This window comes from Coffea arabica, chromosome 8e (genome assembly GCF_036785885.1).
Source record: "Coffea arabica cultivar ET-39 chromosome 8e, Coffea Arabica ET-39 HiFi, whole genome shotgun sequence".
Classification (NCBI taxonomy): domain Eukaryota; kingdom Viridiplantae; phylum Streptophyta; class Magnoliopsida; order Gentianales; family Rubiaceae; genus Coffea; species Coffea arabica.
In genome coordinates, this window is record NC_092324.1 from 4,937,185 (window position 1) to 4,957,402 (window position 20,218).

At 34.1% G+C, this 20,218-nt stretch overlaps 1 protein-coding gene across 7 annotated transcripts; it reads right to left on the minus strand.

The window, feature by feature from the left end:
• Positions 1 to 6,694: 6,694 nt before the first annotated feature.
• On the minus strand, positions 6,695 to 18,744 carry LOC113705067 (CSC1-like protein At1g32090). Of its 7 annotated transcripts, none has more exons than XM_072061599.1 (12): positions 18,405 to 18,743; positions 17,985 to 18,276; positions 14,307 to 14,459; positions 13,233 to 13,368; positions 12,427 to 12,528; positions 12,131 to 12,250; positions 11,951 to 12,031; positions 11,437 to 11,777; positions 10,168 to 10,413; positions 8,762 to 9,086; positions 7,918 to 8,151; positions 6,695 to 7,245 (listed from the first exon to the last, which is right to left on the minus strand). In XM_072061599.1, the coding sequence occupies exons 2-12, from the start codon at positions 18,146 to 18,148 to the stop codon at positions 6,883 to 6,885; spliced, it is 2,265 nt and encodes a 754-aa protein (XP_071917700.1). In that variant the 5' UTR covers positions 18,149 to 18,276; positions 18,405 to 18,743; the 3' UTR covers positions 6,695 to 6,882. The 7 variants fall into 7 exon arrangements, with proteins under 7 accessions (XP_071917700.1, XP_071917702.1, XP_027082748.1 ...); XM_072061601.1 differs by lacking the exon at positions 18,405 to 18,743 and adding an exon at positions 16,127 to 16,357 and having other exon boundaries at positions 17,985 to 18,116; XM_027226947.2 differs by lacking the exons at positions 17,985 to 18,276; positions 18,405 to 18,743 and adding exons at positions 16,127 to 16,357; positions 16,885 to 17,343.
• Between the last annotated feature and the right edge of the window lie 1,474 nt (positions 18,745 to 20,218).

The following is a 20,218-nucleotide window of genomic DNA, read 5'->3' on the forward strand; positions in this document are numbered from 1 at the left end:
TGATTCCCTGTAATGTAGAAGTCATTCTTAGCATATTAGGATGCAGCAACACTCAAAGAGATAATTAGACGCATAATTCTTTGCAAATTTTGCAATGATAGCACTAGTATTACAATACAAAATATGTCTCTGACTGGCTACTTCCAGAGTTCAATTAATAAAATGTTTTGCTGCTAATACATTTAGAACCTTTTACCACTGCAAAATAAGCCACTACAACCAATAATGATAAAAACAGTTTTGAAATCAAATTCCAAAAAATAAAAACACAAAAGCCTAAGGTTTTAATTTAGCAAATGACATCAATCTTTCTCTTAGAAGTTCTGGGTCAAAGAAACTTAGACCAATGTGCATCCTTTAGATATGTTTGTCACATTAATTTTGGAGAATGACGGACCAAATTAATGATATGTTTCAAAATGACATGATAGACGTATTTCAAAAACTAAAAATATTGAAGTTTGATTTCCTTTTACCACTTTGAACTGGAAATGCTGATGGCTGTTGAAGCCCTTCTTCGAACACACTCTGGATCACCAGTAATACAAGTTTGCATACTTCTGCACTTTAAAAACCAGGGATAAACATACTTATATTTGGTCCAAGTAAGGCTTAGTTAAGAACAAATTCAACCCAAGGGCTAAAGTTGGCCAGCATTTAACAAAGCCTGCGCTTAGATAATGTAACGAAATATATTTATAAGTATCATCAAATACTTGTTGGTCATTAATGAGTTTCAGGAGCGGATTTCTAAAAGAACTATTCAACAACTTTGGAGTTTCATGTTAAAATCTACTGCTATAACTTTAACCATTTGTTAGAGTGATGGATTGGGAGACTGACAATACATTAAAGCTAATCATATCCAAAAAAGCAAGAATATGCAAAAGTGGAGTGAATAGAGACCAACCAGGAAGAAGAAGATGTGAAGAAAACACAGGACCAATAGAATCGTTGAACCACCATCACCAGCAAGTGTCGTACACCAGTTCCAAGGGTCACTAGCGAAGGAAAAACGGCAAAGATTAAAGTCTGAATGGTGTAACGATAAAAATTGGTCCACCGGAATAGATGACACTAGGTTGCAATTTACTTAATGCCCCTGAAAGATTCAGGAAAAAAAAAAGAACCTTAAACTTCTTCAGAAAATTTAAGTTCAAGCTTTGCTTCCAAATTTGGAGTATTTTTCGTGCATATGTAATGAAAAGTTTTAATTGCACATCTCATGATAAGTTTTGTCATTCTACCATAGAACATTAGTCAATGACTACTAACCACTGCAACAGCTTTTGATTGAGAAAATGCACTATTCCTAAAGTTTAGTCCTAACCCGCAACTTTGCCCGAAGAAAGCCTTTTGCCATCGCCAAGTTTGACACTTTTCAAAACATGATCGCCATTGGCTGGTTTCTATCAACATGAATCTGATTAATTCATTAACCATTCATTCTAAAGAACTAAAATAATGTAAACCTTTTGTACTACACCATCACAGACAGAACAAATGTGGTCATCAATAAAGCACAAACAGAAACTTACACATGCAACTGACATAAATTTTGTCTAAGCAGCATCATCAAACAGTTCTTCATCATGAAGTTTCAGAAGGCAACTTCAATGAAGACCATTTTAACAGCTCTGGATTTGCGTGATAATGTATACTACCATAACTTAAAGAACATTTCTGGGTGATGGATTTAACCAGACCACAAAGTAGCAGGGAAAAAAGAAAAGATACAAAAGTAGAGAGAAGACCAAGGGAGACTAACCAAGAAGATGAACTGAAGAGAACGAAGGACTGATAGAATTCTTAAACGTTGTCGATTTGTTCAGTTACGAGGGTGTTATAACCGAAGGGTCACCAACGAAGGAACATGTGTAGTTGCTGGATGTTGTTGTCAATTTACTTTTATACCTCTGAATGTCCCACAAAAGAACCCGTCCTTTAGAAACTAATTAAACTTTCCTAAATGTCAGTCAGTGCACACACGATATATAAAACATTATTTTAATTTGAATTTGACTATTAAACTTTGCATATATATAGCCTGTATCTAAATCTGCTATGAATATTAAACTTCCCATATATAGCGTGTATCTAAATCTGCTAATATATACGTTGTTAGTGTATAAAAAATTTATCCTAAAGATTAACCAGTTAGATTATTTTGATAAAATTTTCAAGGATCAAAACATGCCTATTAGGATAAAAAGGAAAATTTAGTCCAAGCTCAAGCCAATAAACAAGGGTGGCAACCGGCTTGTGGAGATAGAAATGGGGCTGAGCGGGGGCGGGCAACATACACCTGCCCCATCTCCTGCATATAAGAAATTATATATATTTAAATTTATTTATGTATATATAATACATTTATATACACAAAATAATAATTTAGTTATTATCTAATTCTTTATATTTAATAATATAATTAATAACATAATTGTGTATCTCTAATGACTAATAAATAATAATCTATTATATAATAAAGTAACTAAACTAATAGTACTATATTATCTATTCAGACTAAACGTAAACAGAGAAATAGAATATACAAGCCTAATTGGTCCTATAACATCTCAGTCGGATATTTTAATGTCATTTTTATGGTATTGATGAGTTGCTAATTTTCTTTAGTTATTAGTATTTGCAATTCGTTGAATGGTCTAAAGTTGAGTATTTGAGCATATATTGATTAAATATTTTGAAATAGAATGAATGATAAAATTGTTCCGTTGATGAGCAAATTGTTAAATATGACAAGTTGATTTCTTCTCTCTTGAGACACTGCAAGGGAAACGAGGTGAGAGATGGGACGGAGGACCGGGGGAGTTATTTGACAATGGGGAAGGGGGCGAGGGATCCTTCTCCTGCTTCAACCCCTTTCCATTGCCATCCTCACCAATAAAATACAAATAGAAACCTCACATTTACAAATATAACAAAGTTTAATTGAAGATTTGGTCATTGAATTACAGTGTTATCCAAATTTCAGCAATCAGCTGCACAAGTTATTAGTAAACATGGACACAAATCAAAAAGTAAAGAATTTGATTACTGAATAGCAGTGTAATTTTCTTTCATAATGTAGAAGTTACTTCTGTCTTAGCGAAAGACTTCTTTGATGAAAGAAGATCTGATCTTAAGAATGTCAAGATATCTCACGGGCTTCCTTAATGTTAAAGATGGTACAAAAGCATATGCAATTAACTAATGCTTTATTGTGCAACTCTCAAAATTTTTTGGTAAAATACATTTTTAATGAAATAATGTAAACTACGACTATTATAAAGTGGTGATTTGATCAAAATTGTAATAGAAGCACTAATTTCTGTCCGTGGAAAAGTTACACAGTTGACCATGGAAAAAGACATACGAATAAATTCAAGGAAAGTTTAACGTTTTTCTTTTTCCAATTGTTTCACTTGGCTAAAATGTTGATTACCCACTGCTTTCACTCATTCAAGTGATGACCACTGACCAAAACCTCATTCTCAAAAACAAGAACAGGCTTCAAGTTTACTTTATATTGCCAACACAATCCGCCAGAAAATTGTCTCTTCAATGATTCTGGGCTTAAAAGTTAAAACAGGTGACATCAGTCAAGTTCGCCAGAAATTTAAAAAAAAAATGTTCACCAGAAAACCCTTGTTTGCATTGCTATTTCTCTCCAAAAATTTTTTTACATTTTCCGTAAATACATTTCTTAACACTTTTTTACCTCACATATATTAAATCGTTACCGTATATATTTCTATAGAAACTCCAGAAAATAGTAATCCAAGGCGATAAGTTAGATAAATATAGCATGTAAAAGCATCATGGAAGCCTCTAGTCTTTCATTTTGACAAATGTCACCAATTTCTGCCCCTTATTATGTGCACTTTAGAGAGAGAGAGATCACCAAGTACAGAAACAAAATTCCAGTTTCTTGGAAACTGAAGTTGGACCGTAGCTTAGAGCAAAACATTTCCATTTATCATTTTTTGCACAAGACAACAGGAGGGAAAGAAGAAAGTGTGCCTATACTACCAGACTGATCACACAAAAATGGTTAATAGATGTAATTTTCAACCAAACCATCTTTACTAAAAAGAGACTGATGTATTTCATTCGGCAATTTTTTTTTCAAAACAGAATGCTCATTTGCTTGCAATAATTTTCCATTCAATTTATTCAACACTATCGAACTTGAACCAAAAAAATTAAAGTAACCACTTTCACAATTTTGAGTTCTACGTTTCCACAATATTGAGTCCAATTCTTACAAACTGAAAAGACTTTCTTCAAAAAAAAAAAAAAATCGAAAAAGACAACGTTTTAAGAGAGGTTGAAACTCACAAAACGCACAAGATTTGATGCCAAAACACCGGGATTTGATGCCAAAACGCACAAGAGAACCTCCAATATACACTCGCACACACTAAACAAGAATGATGAATATAAGCATATACGAATGTTACAATGAAAAGAAAATAAAATCGTAGTTTTTTGGCACAAATTTGTAGAATATTTCCTTGGTATGGCCTTTTTTATCTCGACTACATCATATTGCTACAATATATTTTTTATAAAAACTGAAAAAGTTTGCAATCTAAGCGGGCTCTCTAAGTAGACCAAAAAATGAAAAGAGCATTGACGATAAGGAATGAAAGAAGAATAACTATGAGTTCAAAAAAAAAAACAACTGAAAATCACTAATATGTTTAAGTGATAAATACAAATATAACAATCCATAAAATTAAAGATTTGAGCCGTCATTTACTTTGTGCCTATCATATAAATCAGAATTTAGGCAGGTGCCTTAGCACAGTCTCTTTTCTTATTTATTATGAATTTATACAAATATGAATAATTTAAATATGAAAACTAACAACAATTCTACATGTTCATTCATATTAGCTTTAAAAAAGTAATGTATTCTAAATGTTCAATTATTTACTAATTTTTAAAAATTTATTTACATACTTTCACTATAATATGATAGTATCAGATAATGTTTCCCATATCAAAAGTTTGGCAGATATTCTTTTTTTTTATATAAAATTCTTTTAGATAATTTAAATTTTTATAATGACTATAAATCTAGAGCTATATATTCAGATTTAATTAAGTAGAAAAGATCCAGCAATCCAGATTTTTTCATCAATAAATATTTAGCCTCCAATAATATTGGTTAATCTATCAGTATTATAGTTAATTCTCTTTTTTGTATTAAGTTAATTCAAAATTAAGGGAAGAATAACTATGAGTTCACAAAAACAACTGAAAATCACTAATATGTTTAAGTGATAAATACAAATATAACAATTCAAAAAATTAAAGATTTGAGCCGTCATTTACTTTGTGCCTATTATATAAATTCCTATGTCACTTAGAGTAAAATTTTCCAACTGACAACATAAAGCGTTGCTACTAGTTTTTTGCCAAAATGGTTGCCCCCTTGGAGGACCCGAACGTCAATGTGTAGTTTGAATTTGTTGCAAGGTTGAGTGTTCCAAACCAAACCGCCGCGGAATTTGTAACGGTAAGTTGCAGAACCATTGGTGCAAGGAAATAGCCCCACCAGTTTGATGTGTAAATTTACTTTAATGCCCTGGGGAGAGTCAGAAGAAATCAACAAAACGCTCTTGCACTCCATTTAGACGTGTATTTTATACCAGAGGTTTAATTAAGAATTCTATATATACTCTATATCCTTTTTAAATTTTTTGTACTGTCAAAGAACCAGAAAAGTTCCTCAGAAAATAGTTATAATTCACCTCGTTGATTATAAGAATTCTCATATTTATATCTATCATTTAGAAATACCCTGATTTTGAACGTTTTTTGAAAGTAGACTAGTTTAAAAGATTAATCATTTTTTCACCTACAATCAAGCACCTGGTTGTGTTTATAGTGTTGGAAAACTGAACCATGGATGCTTAGGCTACAAATGCTTGACTCAATAGTTGTGAGTTGTGACTTTGACGGTTTGAACAATGCAATAATTAACTTGCCTTCCACATCCAGCAGCTCATAATCAAAAGGGAAAAAAAATAATATTGCCCATCATAACTTAATTATCTTAATTATGCATTAACTAGACCAGAACATGTCAAAATTCCTCAGCAGGTAAGGCTGGGAGATACAGACTTTGAATCTCAGGGCTGAATTTCTCTTCTGCAATGTAGTAGACAGCTAGCCTTTCAAAGGTCTGAATTTAAATCCAAATCCTTCAAGAATGGCTGATCAAAGTTGCAGCTCCAAGATCAACTTCTGCGGCAAGCCTAGCGCTAATTTTTGGTCCCAAAGCTACAACCCACAATTCATAAAGCCACCAGACTTTTATGACTTTCCTACTTTTGACTGATGCAAGGAAGAAAACAGAAAGGGCCTAGAAATCAATAGAATTTGTTCTTGGCAAGGAGGAATTTTTCTGACATTTGGTCATCTGCAACTGGATATAGCACAACAATGATATATATAGCTCCACAGGAGTATCAGTAACCTTAACCAGACTAAAAAGCATGTTGCATTGCTGTTACTCTTTTGGTTTGGGATTCAACTTTTTACATAGCTCTACAGTTTCAAATAAATTTTGTGTATCCTGCTCTTTAAAATCGAAATTGAGGGAAAACAATAAGAAAAAAGATCAAACAACATGAAAAACATCAACATCAACAGGCAAAGGAATGAAGAGAAAAAAAAAAGGGCATGATAAAGATCGCATAGCTTCTCACTCAAATTCTTAGCTCACACCAATCAGAACAATGGACAAAACATCAGAATCCAGTTTACATTGGGTTAGCTCATATTAACCTTTTGAAACTAGCTGCTATGGTGGTTAGGCTGTGCAAGCAACTTAAACTAATCATACCAAGAAAATTAGTCTCAATAGTGATATTAATTATGGTACGGCTCTGTTCCATACTCGTAAACATTACTCAATACCTCAGCTACGTAGTGATACGCATCACTAGGCGGTTCATATTCATAGTGAAGAGGAAGAACTGCTTCCTCTTGAGATGGCTCATCTTCCTCTTGAGATGGCTCATCTTCAAGATGATGGCTGTCGTCGTCTGAAGAGGAAGAACTGCTTCTTGATGGACTCGGACTATGAGCGCGGCGTTTGTCAACTCTAACCTCCACTGATTCAACTTCTTCAAAAGAGCGGAATATAGGATGCAAGTAAGCATCCGCCAAGAAAGACTTTAACTTGACGTCAGATTCAGAGGGGCGATCTTCTAAATCCTTATCCATCGCTTCCTAGTGATTAAAAAGAATGCTTTTATTAGTACATTAAGCAACCAACGTTTTCAAAACAAGACAATAAATGCACGACAGTTCTGCCCCTGAGCAAACTCAAATAAAGACAACAAACTGCATGCAACAGATTTCTGCATCCAAGGAGCATGAGTTTTGTGAAGCTAATCAAGCCAGTGATAGAACAGCAGAAAATGTGAGCTATATCTTGGGACATAGGGGAACACCAAACAACCATAATCGTATTCTGCACATAATTTGGCTTTCAACAACAAACTCGGGATACAATAATTCCATCAGATGCAAAATACCATGAAAGAGTTTGATGACAGAAGGCACGTGTTCCAACAAGATCTCAGAAATTAGAGTAAGAATTAGTGTCATTTATTGAATGCAGTGATGATTTGTTCTCACCACAAGCAGGATAATGCACAGAACAGAAAGTTGAAATCAGAACAAAATTATCCACTCTAAATAAAAAAAAATGTGAAAAAGCAAGTAATAAGAACAAAATGGAGTTTCAATCAGTTGACTACCACATTTCTGCATGCAGCGCCAGAAATGTACATGAAGTTAAGACAATCACAGATACTATGAAGCATAGACCAGGTATATGGCATCAACATGAAAGGTCCTAGTCAAAGTACTATAGAAACCATCAGACATGGAGCTCACCTCCAGTGGATACTTTCTGAATGCAGGTTCAAACCGATTCTTACAGTAATTGTGGAAGGCTAATGTCAATATAGGTAACACAATGATCAAAGGAGTAGAGCTTAAAGCCTCTTTGGTGCTCAGTAGACCCATCAAAAGAAGTTGAGAAATCAATAAGCTCCAAATGATACACCTATGAACATGTGGCCAAAAGGCACCAGCACTCTCATATTCTTGGTTGTACACATTGATTACCTGCGTGATGTAGCAGAGAAGAATAAAATGTAAATTTGCTGCTAAAAATATTCTGATGCCATTTAGCTATAGATTTTAATTCTAGAGGAGTTCTAAATAATTCTAGAGGAGTTCTAATTTCAGAAATTCAACTACAACACAAAAAGAGTATGTTGTAACTAATAGAGTTTGAAAGCATTTTTACATCAATCACAACCGATGAACCAATAGAGTTTGAAAGCATTTTTATCTCAATCACAACCAATGAGAAAACAACCTAAATTCACATTATATATTAAATTCTTCACTTTAAAACCATATTTCGATTAGCAATTTTCTATATTGTTCAGAATATAAAAGTTAACACATATTTGATATTCAGTATGCATTGCCCTTGTTTCATCCATGTCCAGCTTAAGGATCAGTTGAAATCTCAAAAGGCATAATGTGATTTACAATTGCCCCCATTCACTTTAAAGTCTAAAACTCTTTTCAGCAACTATTGTTCTTCCTATGTCTCCAGCATAAATTAATTCATCATAGCCAGGCTCCATGAGATTTCATTCCAGAGGAAACGGATGCAAATGAGAAAGCGGAAAATAACCAGACCATATCAATTATGCATGCTAACCTGATGACGATAGACGAAGTACGCAAAGGCAAAGAATACCAATATAAAAGGAAGAAGTATTGGAGTGACCACAGCATACACCAGTCCGAGCAAGAAGTATAGTTGAAGACTTGGAAGTGTCTCAGGAAAATCTACACTCCCAGGGTCCATCGCCTTCACTCTGTCTCTTTCAGTTTTGACAATGAGCATGTTCTTAAGGTGAAATTTGACTAAAGGCTTCAACCTTAAAATCTCACTAGCAATGCCAGCCCAACCATCAACCATTATGTAGGTGATGAAAAAGGTAGCCTTCATCGGTATTGACACACCAATGGTTCTTGGAATCCTGTCAGAAGGCCCCAGCATTGTCATAATCCAAATTTGAAACAGTGAAAATTGACCATACAATTTTAGGAAGACTAGTCCACAAATATGAAATCTGTAGGTAATCTCACAATCGTAATTGTATCACACAACAGCATAAGTTTCCCAATTTTCATCCTAATTTTGCATGCAATGCTCCTTCTTTCTGAAGTAATCCCCAGCCATAAAAAGTAGAATTAAGACCAGAAGCTGCTGATGCAAATAGATACTATATACTTCCAGTAAATTCTTCAATCACAATTGCTATGATAGAGATGTGTCAAATCTCACTGATACTCACACATGATCTTAACTGTTTAAACATTCATCTGGACAATATGACTCGAGCATTCTACACATGGGCATATTACAACAAGCCATAGAGGCTAATTTGGGTATGCAATAGTTTTGTGAAGTCATAACAGAAGATTATTGACCACTTGAACAGCTATACTATGTTGAGAGTAGAACGATAACCATACTTGAGAGGAAGCAACCAGTAAATTTTCTACTCTATAAGTTCATAAAAATGGGATGAACACCCCAAGGATAAAATCACTGAATGTCCTCTATATACATGAGAACTAAGTTTCTCTTGCTTTGTGACTCGCAAAATTGATGATACCAAAACCATATTCAGAGGTCATAGCTGATTGTAGCAATAGACGTTAATACTTTTTAAGAAACAAACAGAATAAGATTAACAAATAAGGTGAGTCAAGTTAGGTGATAAGCCGGACCAATACCAAGGTTCATAAAAACAAATCAACCACCAGAAATGGATGTCAAAATAAAACTAATATCAAGATGTTAAAGTACCAAATGCAACAAGCCTAAAAGCAAGTGATTCCATGCATGACACCAATCTAGTTGTGCAAATAAGAATAATCGGAGCAAGGTATAAAAAGCATTAGTTGTGAGATATCACGTCTGGCCATTGGAAAAAAAAAAAAATCTATTTGATCATGTAGGAAACTCTAAACTAAAAAAATCTATTTGATCCTCATACTTGAAAAAGAAATAAAGAATCACAAAAGAAAGCCACAGAATGGATAGCGGATTACTGTGTAGCTGATTCGTGAAGGAATGCACGAAGTTGCTGAAAAGCTGTTCCTGCAATTATGCTTCCCAAGAACACATTAACCAACATAAAGTAATAATACTTGGCTGCTGCTTTCCTTTCTAATGTTGATTTGGCTACATATCCCTCAACTTTTGACATTATCATCAATGCTCTTGGAAGAGCAAACAAGAAGATTTTAAGTGCCAGACCAGGAAGGAAACCCTGAAGGAAAGACTTGATAAATTTCCTGCACAACATTTCCAGAACTTTATTTGTTGAAATAAAGACGCATACACCAAGAGGACTAAAATATGGCTGGGCATTGTCTAAGAGCAAGCGACAGTAAATATGTTTTTTTAAGAATAATAAAGAAGTTTTTAGTACCATAAAACGAAATTGATAATACATGGGAAAAAAAGACAACCAATGAATCAGCACAGAAGGTCAACTTTTTAGCCCAGGCACTCCATCATCCAATGCTCTGCGTGATATTCTTGGACACCATAAATAAGATTAGAAGAAGACCAAACTTTTAGAAATGAAAGCTGCCTCTAAACAGGATTATTGAATGTTTAAAAAAATTTGCAGACAAGTTTTAGAGCAAATTTTAGAGATAAAAGTACCCAAGAATCAACAAAATGTATGAAGGGATACAAAATGATACATCCCTTTATGAAAGATATGTCAACTTCCATCAAGAATGAACTATAAAAGGAACAACTGCAAAGAAATGACAAATCTAAAGGTACATGTAATGTTGTTGATATGCAAGTCGTATCACAATACAAGGGCTTTGGTTCTACGATTTGTGTCATTTTTTAGATTCTCATTTCTGCCCTCATTAAAATGTTTTTTTTTTTCGACAAAAAAAGATCTGCCAAGGATTAAACCACTAACCCATGATAACATCCAGTAAGTTCCATCCTTGCCATCTTACCAATTCTTTCTTTTTACTTTGTGCATGTATGAGGTATGCTTTTCCAACTAGAAATGCAACATATTTAACAGCACAATACAGTTAAAAACAAATTCCAGCAGAAAATATTGTTGGGAAAAAAATAAGAGAGAAGGAAATAGAGCGAGATATATGTAAGAGACATATCAGGATGTAGATTAAAACTGAAAAACATATTATTCATATGAACTAAAATCAATTTACTGTGCAATAAATCGCATTTTTATTCGCAATTGATTACGTATTTTGAAACCAGCTTTACCAAAAAAGATCATACAAGTTACAAAATGAGAAAATTGAGTAAACTGTGCTTACAGTTCGGTCACCGGCGTAAGGAATGGAGCGACCTTCTCCAAACCCTCCAAGTTCGCCAAGGATTGCACAAATGCTATTGGTATCATGTAAAAGAAGATCAAAGCAAAGACTGCTACTGATATTATGAATCTACGAATAGTTAGAGAAACAAAGGGGATTGCAAGATTTTCCCAGTATATATCCCGGGGTTCAGGAGCCCATTTTGTTAACCACAGTGTTGGGTTCTTGCTTTGTTGTGTCTGTGCACAAACAGCTGCACCCCATCTCGAATTGAATGATACAAAGGCAGCAGGCATGATAGCTTTTGGATCCTTGAGAACTTTCTGACGCTCCATTGTCAACTAATAAGCGATACTGAGATTAGGGATAGTTGTTTGCAAAAAATGATGTTCTAAACAAGTAAGCAACTAATCTTCATTTGGAGGTGGCTACTGTAATATAAAGGAAAAAGACAAATAAAATATTATAATGATAATTGTTTTTCAAGATTTGGTTGAAGGTAACTACAGCTTACTTTTTTATCAAGCTCCTTTATTTGATGCTTATAGAAGTCAATGGAGTCATTTTTTTCTCCCCAAAGTCCAAGGAAACAATTCTGCTTAGGAGGAACACAAGAAACTATTAACAAAACATTCTGCATAGCATGTGCCATTGATATCTGACTAGTCTTATTTCAACCCAGTAAAGCATCAACCTTTCTTCTCGGTCTCTTTTCTGGGTTTCTTTCAAACTTCAGCTGGTTATAGTCCAACCAGTTTTGAAGTCTATCTCTCTTTTGGACAAGTCTTGCAAACTTGTTAGCATTATAGACAGCCTGAAGAAAGATAATCAGTACAATGTACAATTCATTCAATACCAAAATAATACTCTTGAACATATGATATGCAAACTTCAAATAGAAGCAGATAGTTGGAGAGCATTTGATGGAATTACCATTTAAAAATAAGGCATCTCTCTGAAAGCGTGAAAGCATTGAAAACACCATATTACCTGATGACACAGATAATGTTCTGGGTGGTTTTTCCTGAAGAAGCTCTCGACGCTATCTGATGTGGAGCGACCAGAAACATGTGGTATATTCCTAACAAGAACCTGAAATATGTACATCAAAAAGAATGTAATCAAAACAAATGAAATCAAATTTATGCAAACGAAAATACAAGGAGGAAGTTAGACTAGAAAATCTGAGATAATCACTTCTGTCATTTTACTTGCAAAAGTAATACAGAAAATGCTTCCTCTTCCTAAAACCAGTCACCTAGTTAATCAAAATAGACAATGGACGGCTATGTGACATATTTTCTTGGGCTACTAAAACAGGTATGTCCAGTACTACAGGATTCAGTAACAGTATGTGTGTTATTTTTTAATGGTTGTCCCACATCATATCGGAACAGTTTGAACTAAATATGATGCTTTTGTTACATGCAATTGAGGGCCCAACAAGTTGCTAAAAATAGTGTACAATTTTGGGTCAATACAGTTGGTATCAAAGAAAACCCCATCCAGTCTCCAGAGGGGTGATAATGCACCAACAATTGAATTGTAACAAGCACATTACATCTCTAACAGCATGTGACAGTAATGTGCCAATAGATTCCAAAATATTTGCATGGTTAAAGGAGCCTTTGGTCATATGCTACAGTCCACTCATTGAAGTACTTGTTCATTTCTAATCGTGCATTAACTTTCTTGTAAACAGCTTCACACATCTAAAGGAAAGTAGATAAGACTTGGAAAAAGAAAAGAAATACGAAGTCAATCATGAAATGGCAAAGAAACGAAGTTCAACTCACTGTGAATTGCTCAGCCCTTCTACCTTGTGAAGCCAAAAATCTTAACCTCATTGATGCTACCCGGCTATATTCCTTGTACAGCAAGTAACACGTCCAAAATGTGAACAGGTATTGCATTGATATGTGGAAAAAAAACCTGGGATTTGATCACAGAAAAAGAGTTATAACTAACATTATACCACATAAATTCTTATATCCATGCACAAACAGCTATTATTCACCAACCTAAACCAAAGTCAAAAAGCATATATAGAGGTATCAATTAACTTGGGGTAAGGAAGCTTTGCTCTTGCCACTCTTTTCCTATAAAAATCTGTCAACAAAAAGAAGAAAAAAAACTAGAATCGAACATTTCACCTAAGTTCCTTAAATTCTGCATGGGTGGGAAACCTCTATAGCATTATATGATACAAGGAAAGAAGCATATTACTCAGTATGATTTGTTAAAACAATCTAACAACAATTACATTCCTTTAGTAATTATACATCCATCCAATTTTGACAATTTAAAATCTGAATACAGTTTCTTTTAGCAGATTCCTTCAAAAGTAGAAATCCGTGGCAATGGATGTCCGGAGGAACCACAATAATTGTCTATTAGCAGTTAATTGATGTTTATCCCATAGATTTTTTTTTATTAGGCTGGATAGGATCTTCTTAGTTCTTGCTATAAGGAAAGTTGGTCTTTTTTATAATTAAGAGTATAAATGGGTGGTTTGTCAGAAAATGGAACTTTTGGCAATTATTCGTAAAAGAAAACAGGATTTTTCAAAAAAAGGTCGAAAATTCCCGTACAGTGTGGACTATCTAGTTAAATAAATGTCTAAACTTCTTACCATGTCTTTGTATGATTTATTATTTTAAAAAAGAAGCATGCCTTAAAAATAAGTGAAAAATAATCCTTTATACATTCTATCAGAATTGGATGGCAGGTTATTCAGATTAATAAGACTGAGCTGCAACTAAGGGATGCTAACAATGAATTATTGAAGTCTTCTGCCCATAATTTTCTTAATTGTCTAACAAGAGGATATCAGATGTGGCAAAGCTGAAAAAAAAAAGGAAAATACTTACTTAATCGATTTGGAATGAACATTTGATATTGAAAGCTTATCAATGTTGCTAATGACCAAATCTTTGTTGAGGGAATATAATGTCCCATCCGATACATTCACTGGAATGAGAACCACGAGTGCTACAGCAGCCATTGGGACAAAAATCTTTAAACTGTTAAAGATAACAAAGGTTATTATCTTAAACTTCAATAAATATCAAATTATGCAAAAGAGACATCTGTTAACTCATAATAAGAGTTTTAACACGAAAGAAAAAGGAAAGGGAATAAACTCCTTAAGAAGGGCCTTAATTTAGCATGCAAATTTCATTGTCTTCAAAGTAAAAGGACAGAGTCACATCATGCCTTACACAAACTGATGTTACCAATTTTCTTTGTACCAGTCATGATATATTGAGAGAAGAAGGACAAGAAAAAATAGCAGAAAGAAAAAGCTAAAAGAATTATGGGGCGAAGAGGATGAGGGCTAAGAGGTGGATTGAACTCAATTTTGCTTTTGGTTGGCACATAGGAAAAGGAGATATGAAAGTATCTTAAAACTCTCTACCAAGCCCAATGAAAACCCTACGCGGATTTTTGTAATATGTGAAAGGATATGAATCAGCATTCCAGGGCGTAAATTGCATAAGAGTATATCTGAGCAGCCAGTTAATCAAAGACTGCCTATAGTAGGCAAATCAGATACCAATGGGAGCCTTGGAAGCAATATGGTATGAATAGGCACAAGCAGTTTGCCTAGAGATGAATAACATTGTCAAGGGAGATTGGGAATTGGTCAATTGCACAAGCTGAAGCCTTGGCAAACAAGTAAGACTGTCCTTTATTTGGGATCAGAAATGTGACAAAGTAGTATTCTTCCATCCAGCTTTTTGGGCTGAGAGAATCCAAGCACCACAAGGCCAAAGCTTTAAATAGAGTCAGCAATCTCTTAGAAAAGACCGCAATAAATCAAAAACAGACTTGTGGAAGGAAGGCAATTGAACAGTTGACATGTGGTAGTTTAGCTACATCCCAGGCAAAATTTGTTTGGAAAAGATAGAATCATTCCAGATGATTATGGTGGGTCAGACTAATATGAAAGTTGCACTCCATAACAGACTATGGTAATACTAAAGGTAATGAACCAAAAGTTTCAAAGTCAGTAACACTACCAGCTTAAGAATAGACCCAGAAATTCCGGAATGACAGAAGATGGTGTTTTGAAGACAGATTCTTTTTCACTTTATGGTTCAAAAGATTTCCATAGCTATCAATTACAAAGCTATTTAATATGGTAAAGTCAATCTGAAGCTATAAAGCAATATGTAAATTGAGATTTCTCAAAACATGGCCTTCAGCCATTTCCATTTCCCGATTATTCTTAGTCTAATCTCATGGCTTGTGTCACTTGTACCTCTTATATTACTCAACACGGAAACATCTCTTATGGAATTGTACTAGATGCATAAGGCAGGGAGATAACCGATTTCCACATGCTCATTATCTACTAAAGGATCATCCCTAAATAACAACAGAGAAAGGAGCACTGCAGGGTCAGTGATCAAATCCATATGATAGAAGAATCCTGCTAAGGCAAGATCATATAAGAGCACATACTGACTTTGTAGATCTATTTCATTATCCCAGTTAGCATGCTAAAACTGCTATTTATGGTTCCTTAATTCAGACTGCCTTTCTTTGTATTTCTATAGGCAACAAAATTCGCAACTACAAAGACAATTCTTGCATCAAATTAATACGAAAATTAAACCCGTAATTTTCCAATTTCATGAAAAGAATCAAAATCATGGTCTCAGAAGCAAAAACAGTAGAGGCTTACCAAGACAGGACAAGAACTTCTTCATGACAATGATGGTTAATGTTTTCAGGTCTTTAAAGCTAGCTACCATTGGCAGAGGAGAATGGCTGCACTCTAGGTGACGGTTATATGATCAAACACTTGGAAAGAATTTGTCCAGTTCATCAAAATCCAACTTGGGCAGAATAGAGCAGGCATTGCAAGGTACATTTATCCAGAGTGATTAATGAGTATTTTGACAAAAAATTTTGCCTGGAGAAATGAAACTGTGTTTCAGCAAAATCAACATTGCTGTAGGCACATATGACATCCTGGACTTGTCCAAATGTCTGCCCTCCACAAATTGAACAAAGTTTATCAACCAGATGATCATGGGCAAAGAATTAAAATACTTTAAGCACTAAGGAAAAATTAATCACAACTTATCTGCTAATGATTGATAAAAACCGAAATTGGTTTTACTTGAATACCAACTCCAAAAAATCCAGTTTTATCCTTTCTTTGAAAGGAACAAATGGAAAATCCGACATCGTCCTTTCACTTTCCTCAATCTTAATTGTGAGATCCTCAGAAATCTAAGTGAAGGGGGATGTATAACTCATTCTTCTAATGTCTAACAAAGGGTGTGAGATTTTCAAGGACAACTGCATAATCTTCATTACAGCAAATTGTAGTGTATGGATTTAAACTATATATCTAGTCCATAGTCCAGGCTTTTCTCAACAGCCTTTCCATTATTTGCTTATAAAACGTACTTTTGATGAGACAAGTAGTCATACCTAAACTACTGAGTTCCCTGGCATCTCGTATTCCCTGTGGTTGCATGGTATGTTGATTTGAAAACAGAAAGCAAATTATCTTCAATACCTCTACCGATCCATGTAATATTGCTCTATCTGCACTCTACATCTAATGCCCACTTCTGGAGTCTTAGAGACCATTCAAGAACATTAACCTACTTTGATAACCCAGACCATTTGCAGAACTGCCCACAAATGGGAATCACTACTTGGAAAACTGAAATTTACTTCGAGAAACCAAGGTGAGGCGAGCAACGACAGCTACACTGCTAGAAAGAAAAAATGCAAAGGCCAAAGGGCAAGAGAGAGGGAGAGAGCCATCAGACGACACTAAAAAAATCCAAGAAAAACGAAACAAAGTATAAGTCAAAATCAGTTCTTTCTCGCCAAAATCTAAAAATCTGGACAAAGACAGAATTTACCAACCCCGAACATTTTTCTGAGAACTAGTCAGGATTGAAAAGTCAATCTAAGTTTGTTTGGATAAGAGTTTATTTGGATGATTTATTTAAAATAATTACTGTAGCATTTTTTATGATGTGATGTATGTGAGATAAAAAAGTGATTGAAAAGATAAAAAGATGGTTGAAATTTATGAAATAAATTTTTTTATTTGAAATCAAAGTTGTCCAAATAAACCTACAAAACAAGTAAATACCTTTCACAAGACAGTAACAAGTATCAAAATTTTCTTCTTTTCTTGTATTTTAAACTTGACAAGCCCAAATTTATTCGCCACCAAAGCCAAATAAAAAGGAAAAAAAAAAACTTAAACCAGAAGCCAAGAAAACAGCAATTTTAGTCACCTAACTTAAAACTTGGCAAAATCTATAAATTTGCAGCCCCGTAATGTTAAGCTCTCATAAAAAAGGTACAAACAACGCAATGACTAGACAAAAACGCAAAAACAAGACAATCAAATTTAAGAGTTCAATATTCAACTTTTCCATGCACTAACCAGTTAAACTATTGCAGCATCCAAGAGAAAGACCGAAATTTGTGAACAATAAGAGGCACCCAGAAGGCAAAAACCGTCAAATTATCTTAAACTACAGAAAAAGGAGAGTTTTTGACAGTACCCCAGAAGATAAATCCTCAAGAAAACAGCAGAATCAAGACCAGCATGGTCAATAATCTCAGCCTCACTCATCTTCAGAGCTTGAGGCATCCAGTTAAGGAAAGTGAAGTAAGTCTTGAAATTGAGATTCACAAATTTCCCAACAAAACTCCCACCAGCATGCATTGGACTGCTCCTCTTCCCAGAAATGTACCATTTGGGAAAGTAAATTCTGTCATTGATTGGCTGAAGTCTCAACAAAGCAAAAGCCAACAAGAATGCAAAAGCACCAACGATGTTAAATGCTGCAGACACTGCAATATCCCCCAAAGTTGCCATTGCTCATCACAATTCTCACAAAACTCAACACACAAAAAACATACTAATGGTGAAAACATACAAACAAAAGAGAGACAGACAGGTGAAGAATAAAAGGTGGAACCTTCCAATTTGAAGGAACCTTCCAATATTTTCTCGCAAGTGGGATTTAAATGTTTTTATGGAAAGTGGCCTAATGGGGCTCTGTTGCTGCTGTAATGGGCACCTTTTTCTTCACGTTTTCACGTGGAAAGTTGGGTTTCCCTTCGTAATCGTTTAATTGATGTGGGTTTTGTTTAATATTCAGTGGGTTGGTTTCAGTTCTGGTAATTAACTGAGAAAGAACTAGATGAAAATTGTGGGAGCCTTTTGGGGGATGTTTTGTTCTGCAGTTATTCTTGCTTGGCCTTGGCTTTCTTGTTGGTTTCTTGTTTTGTTGGAGAGGCTTCTCTCCTCTTTTTGTTCCCTTTCTTCCTTTATACAGTTTCAGTTTTCGACGGAAAATAGTTTATTATTGGCACCGCAATCATGCCAAAAAGATCGCCATGACAATTGTTGCCAAAAATAATGATATAGTAAAGAAGCTAAAAAAAAAAATTTTTTTGTAACTTTTCTTTTTTGGGTTTTTTGGCAGCATAATGGGATTATTTACTTGATTAATATTTCTTTCTACTTTTTCTATTCAAGAACTCTTAATACAAATTACAAAGTACAAACCTTTTTAATTGTAGCAGAAATACTTATAGAAATGAGGTTTCTTTATTTCTTTTTTTTGGAGAGTACTAATTTCCAAATCTAATTTTGCGTGTAAAATGAGTAACCACAAGAACTTTTCCTAAGAAAATGGTGATCCACAACTCTCCTATACCAAGAAAATAGTACATTCTTTTGGTAAATTTCTTATTGGAAGAAATTACTCCTATAAGGAGAAATAGTAATTCTTTTCATTAATTTTTATGAATTTTTTGTCATGATACCCTTATTGTAAAAGGAAAGATTGTAGTAGTAATATTTTGTAGTGAAGTAAAACAAACGGAATAACTAATAGAATGAGTACCATGACTCTAATTTCAACATACAAAATTAGGGCACACCCTCGTGAAATACAGGAATGAAGTGTTTATAAACTATAATTTGGATAACTTTTTAGTTTGTAATCTTAGCTGCTGTGATAATCTGCAAAATTTCTTACATGGGTGAACTTTTAGTTTTTTTTAATATTAAGAAATTAAAATTACTAGACATAACTATAACTATAAGGCACTAATGCAAAATAAAAATATGATGAAGTTTAGAAGTGAAAATAATACACTAATTTGTAAGAATAGTGTAAATTTTGTAACAGTAACCATCTTAACCTATTGTTAAGTACCAAATGTAAAGAATATTGAAATACCTTTTTTTTTTTATGAAAACCTTTCGGTGTTCGGTGACCGTATTAGCCCCCGATTGCACCGCCGAACTCCTTTTGGGAGTGAATCATCCTACATTGTTTTCTTTGTTTATGTTACTCAAACTCAAGATTCAATTTAAGGGATATCAAACTCCTTACTTCTTGACCTGATAATCGATGGTTCTTAAATGCACTTTGGATGCATAGATAATGATTAATTAACTTACCCTTCAAAATTACTGAAACACCCCATTCTTATAATATAATAATGTAAGATTTGACATTGTAAAATTACCTTTTATTTTGTTAAAGCGATTCACTGGTAAGAGCAATCACAAATATTGTTTGAACTGCTTAAGGATATGAGATCCTTTAACACTTGCATATGGTGTAAAAAAGGACATTAATTTACTACCCTCAAAAGTAAGTTTTTATGTGTCAAAAAATGGATAAAGATTTCAGTTAGATACTCTACAAAAGTGTGACATAATGTTAACAAGAGCGTAAAACAACACCACTTATGTCAGGAAAGGAGATTGTGCTCA

Excerpts from the sequence above, each read along its gene's own strand:
- LOC113705067 (XM_027226945.2), bottom strand. The coding sequence starts at position 18,301 with ATGGCAACTTTGGGGGATATTGCAGTGTCTGCAGCATTTAACATCGTT. Across the intron at positions 14,460-17,984 it reads TTGAGGATTTATCTTCTGGG|TTTAAAGATTTTTGTCCCAA; the intron begins GTACTGTCAAAA and ends TATCTTTAACAG. Across the intron at positions 7,246-7,917 it reads TCAGAAAGTATCCACTGGAG|GAAGCGATGGATAAGGATTT; the intron begins GTGAGCTCCATG and ends TTTAATCACTAG.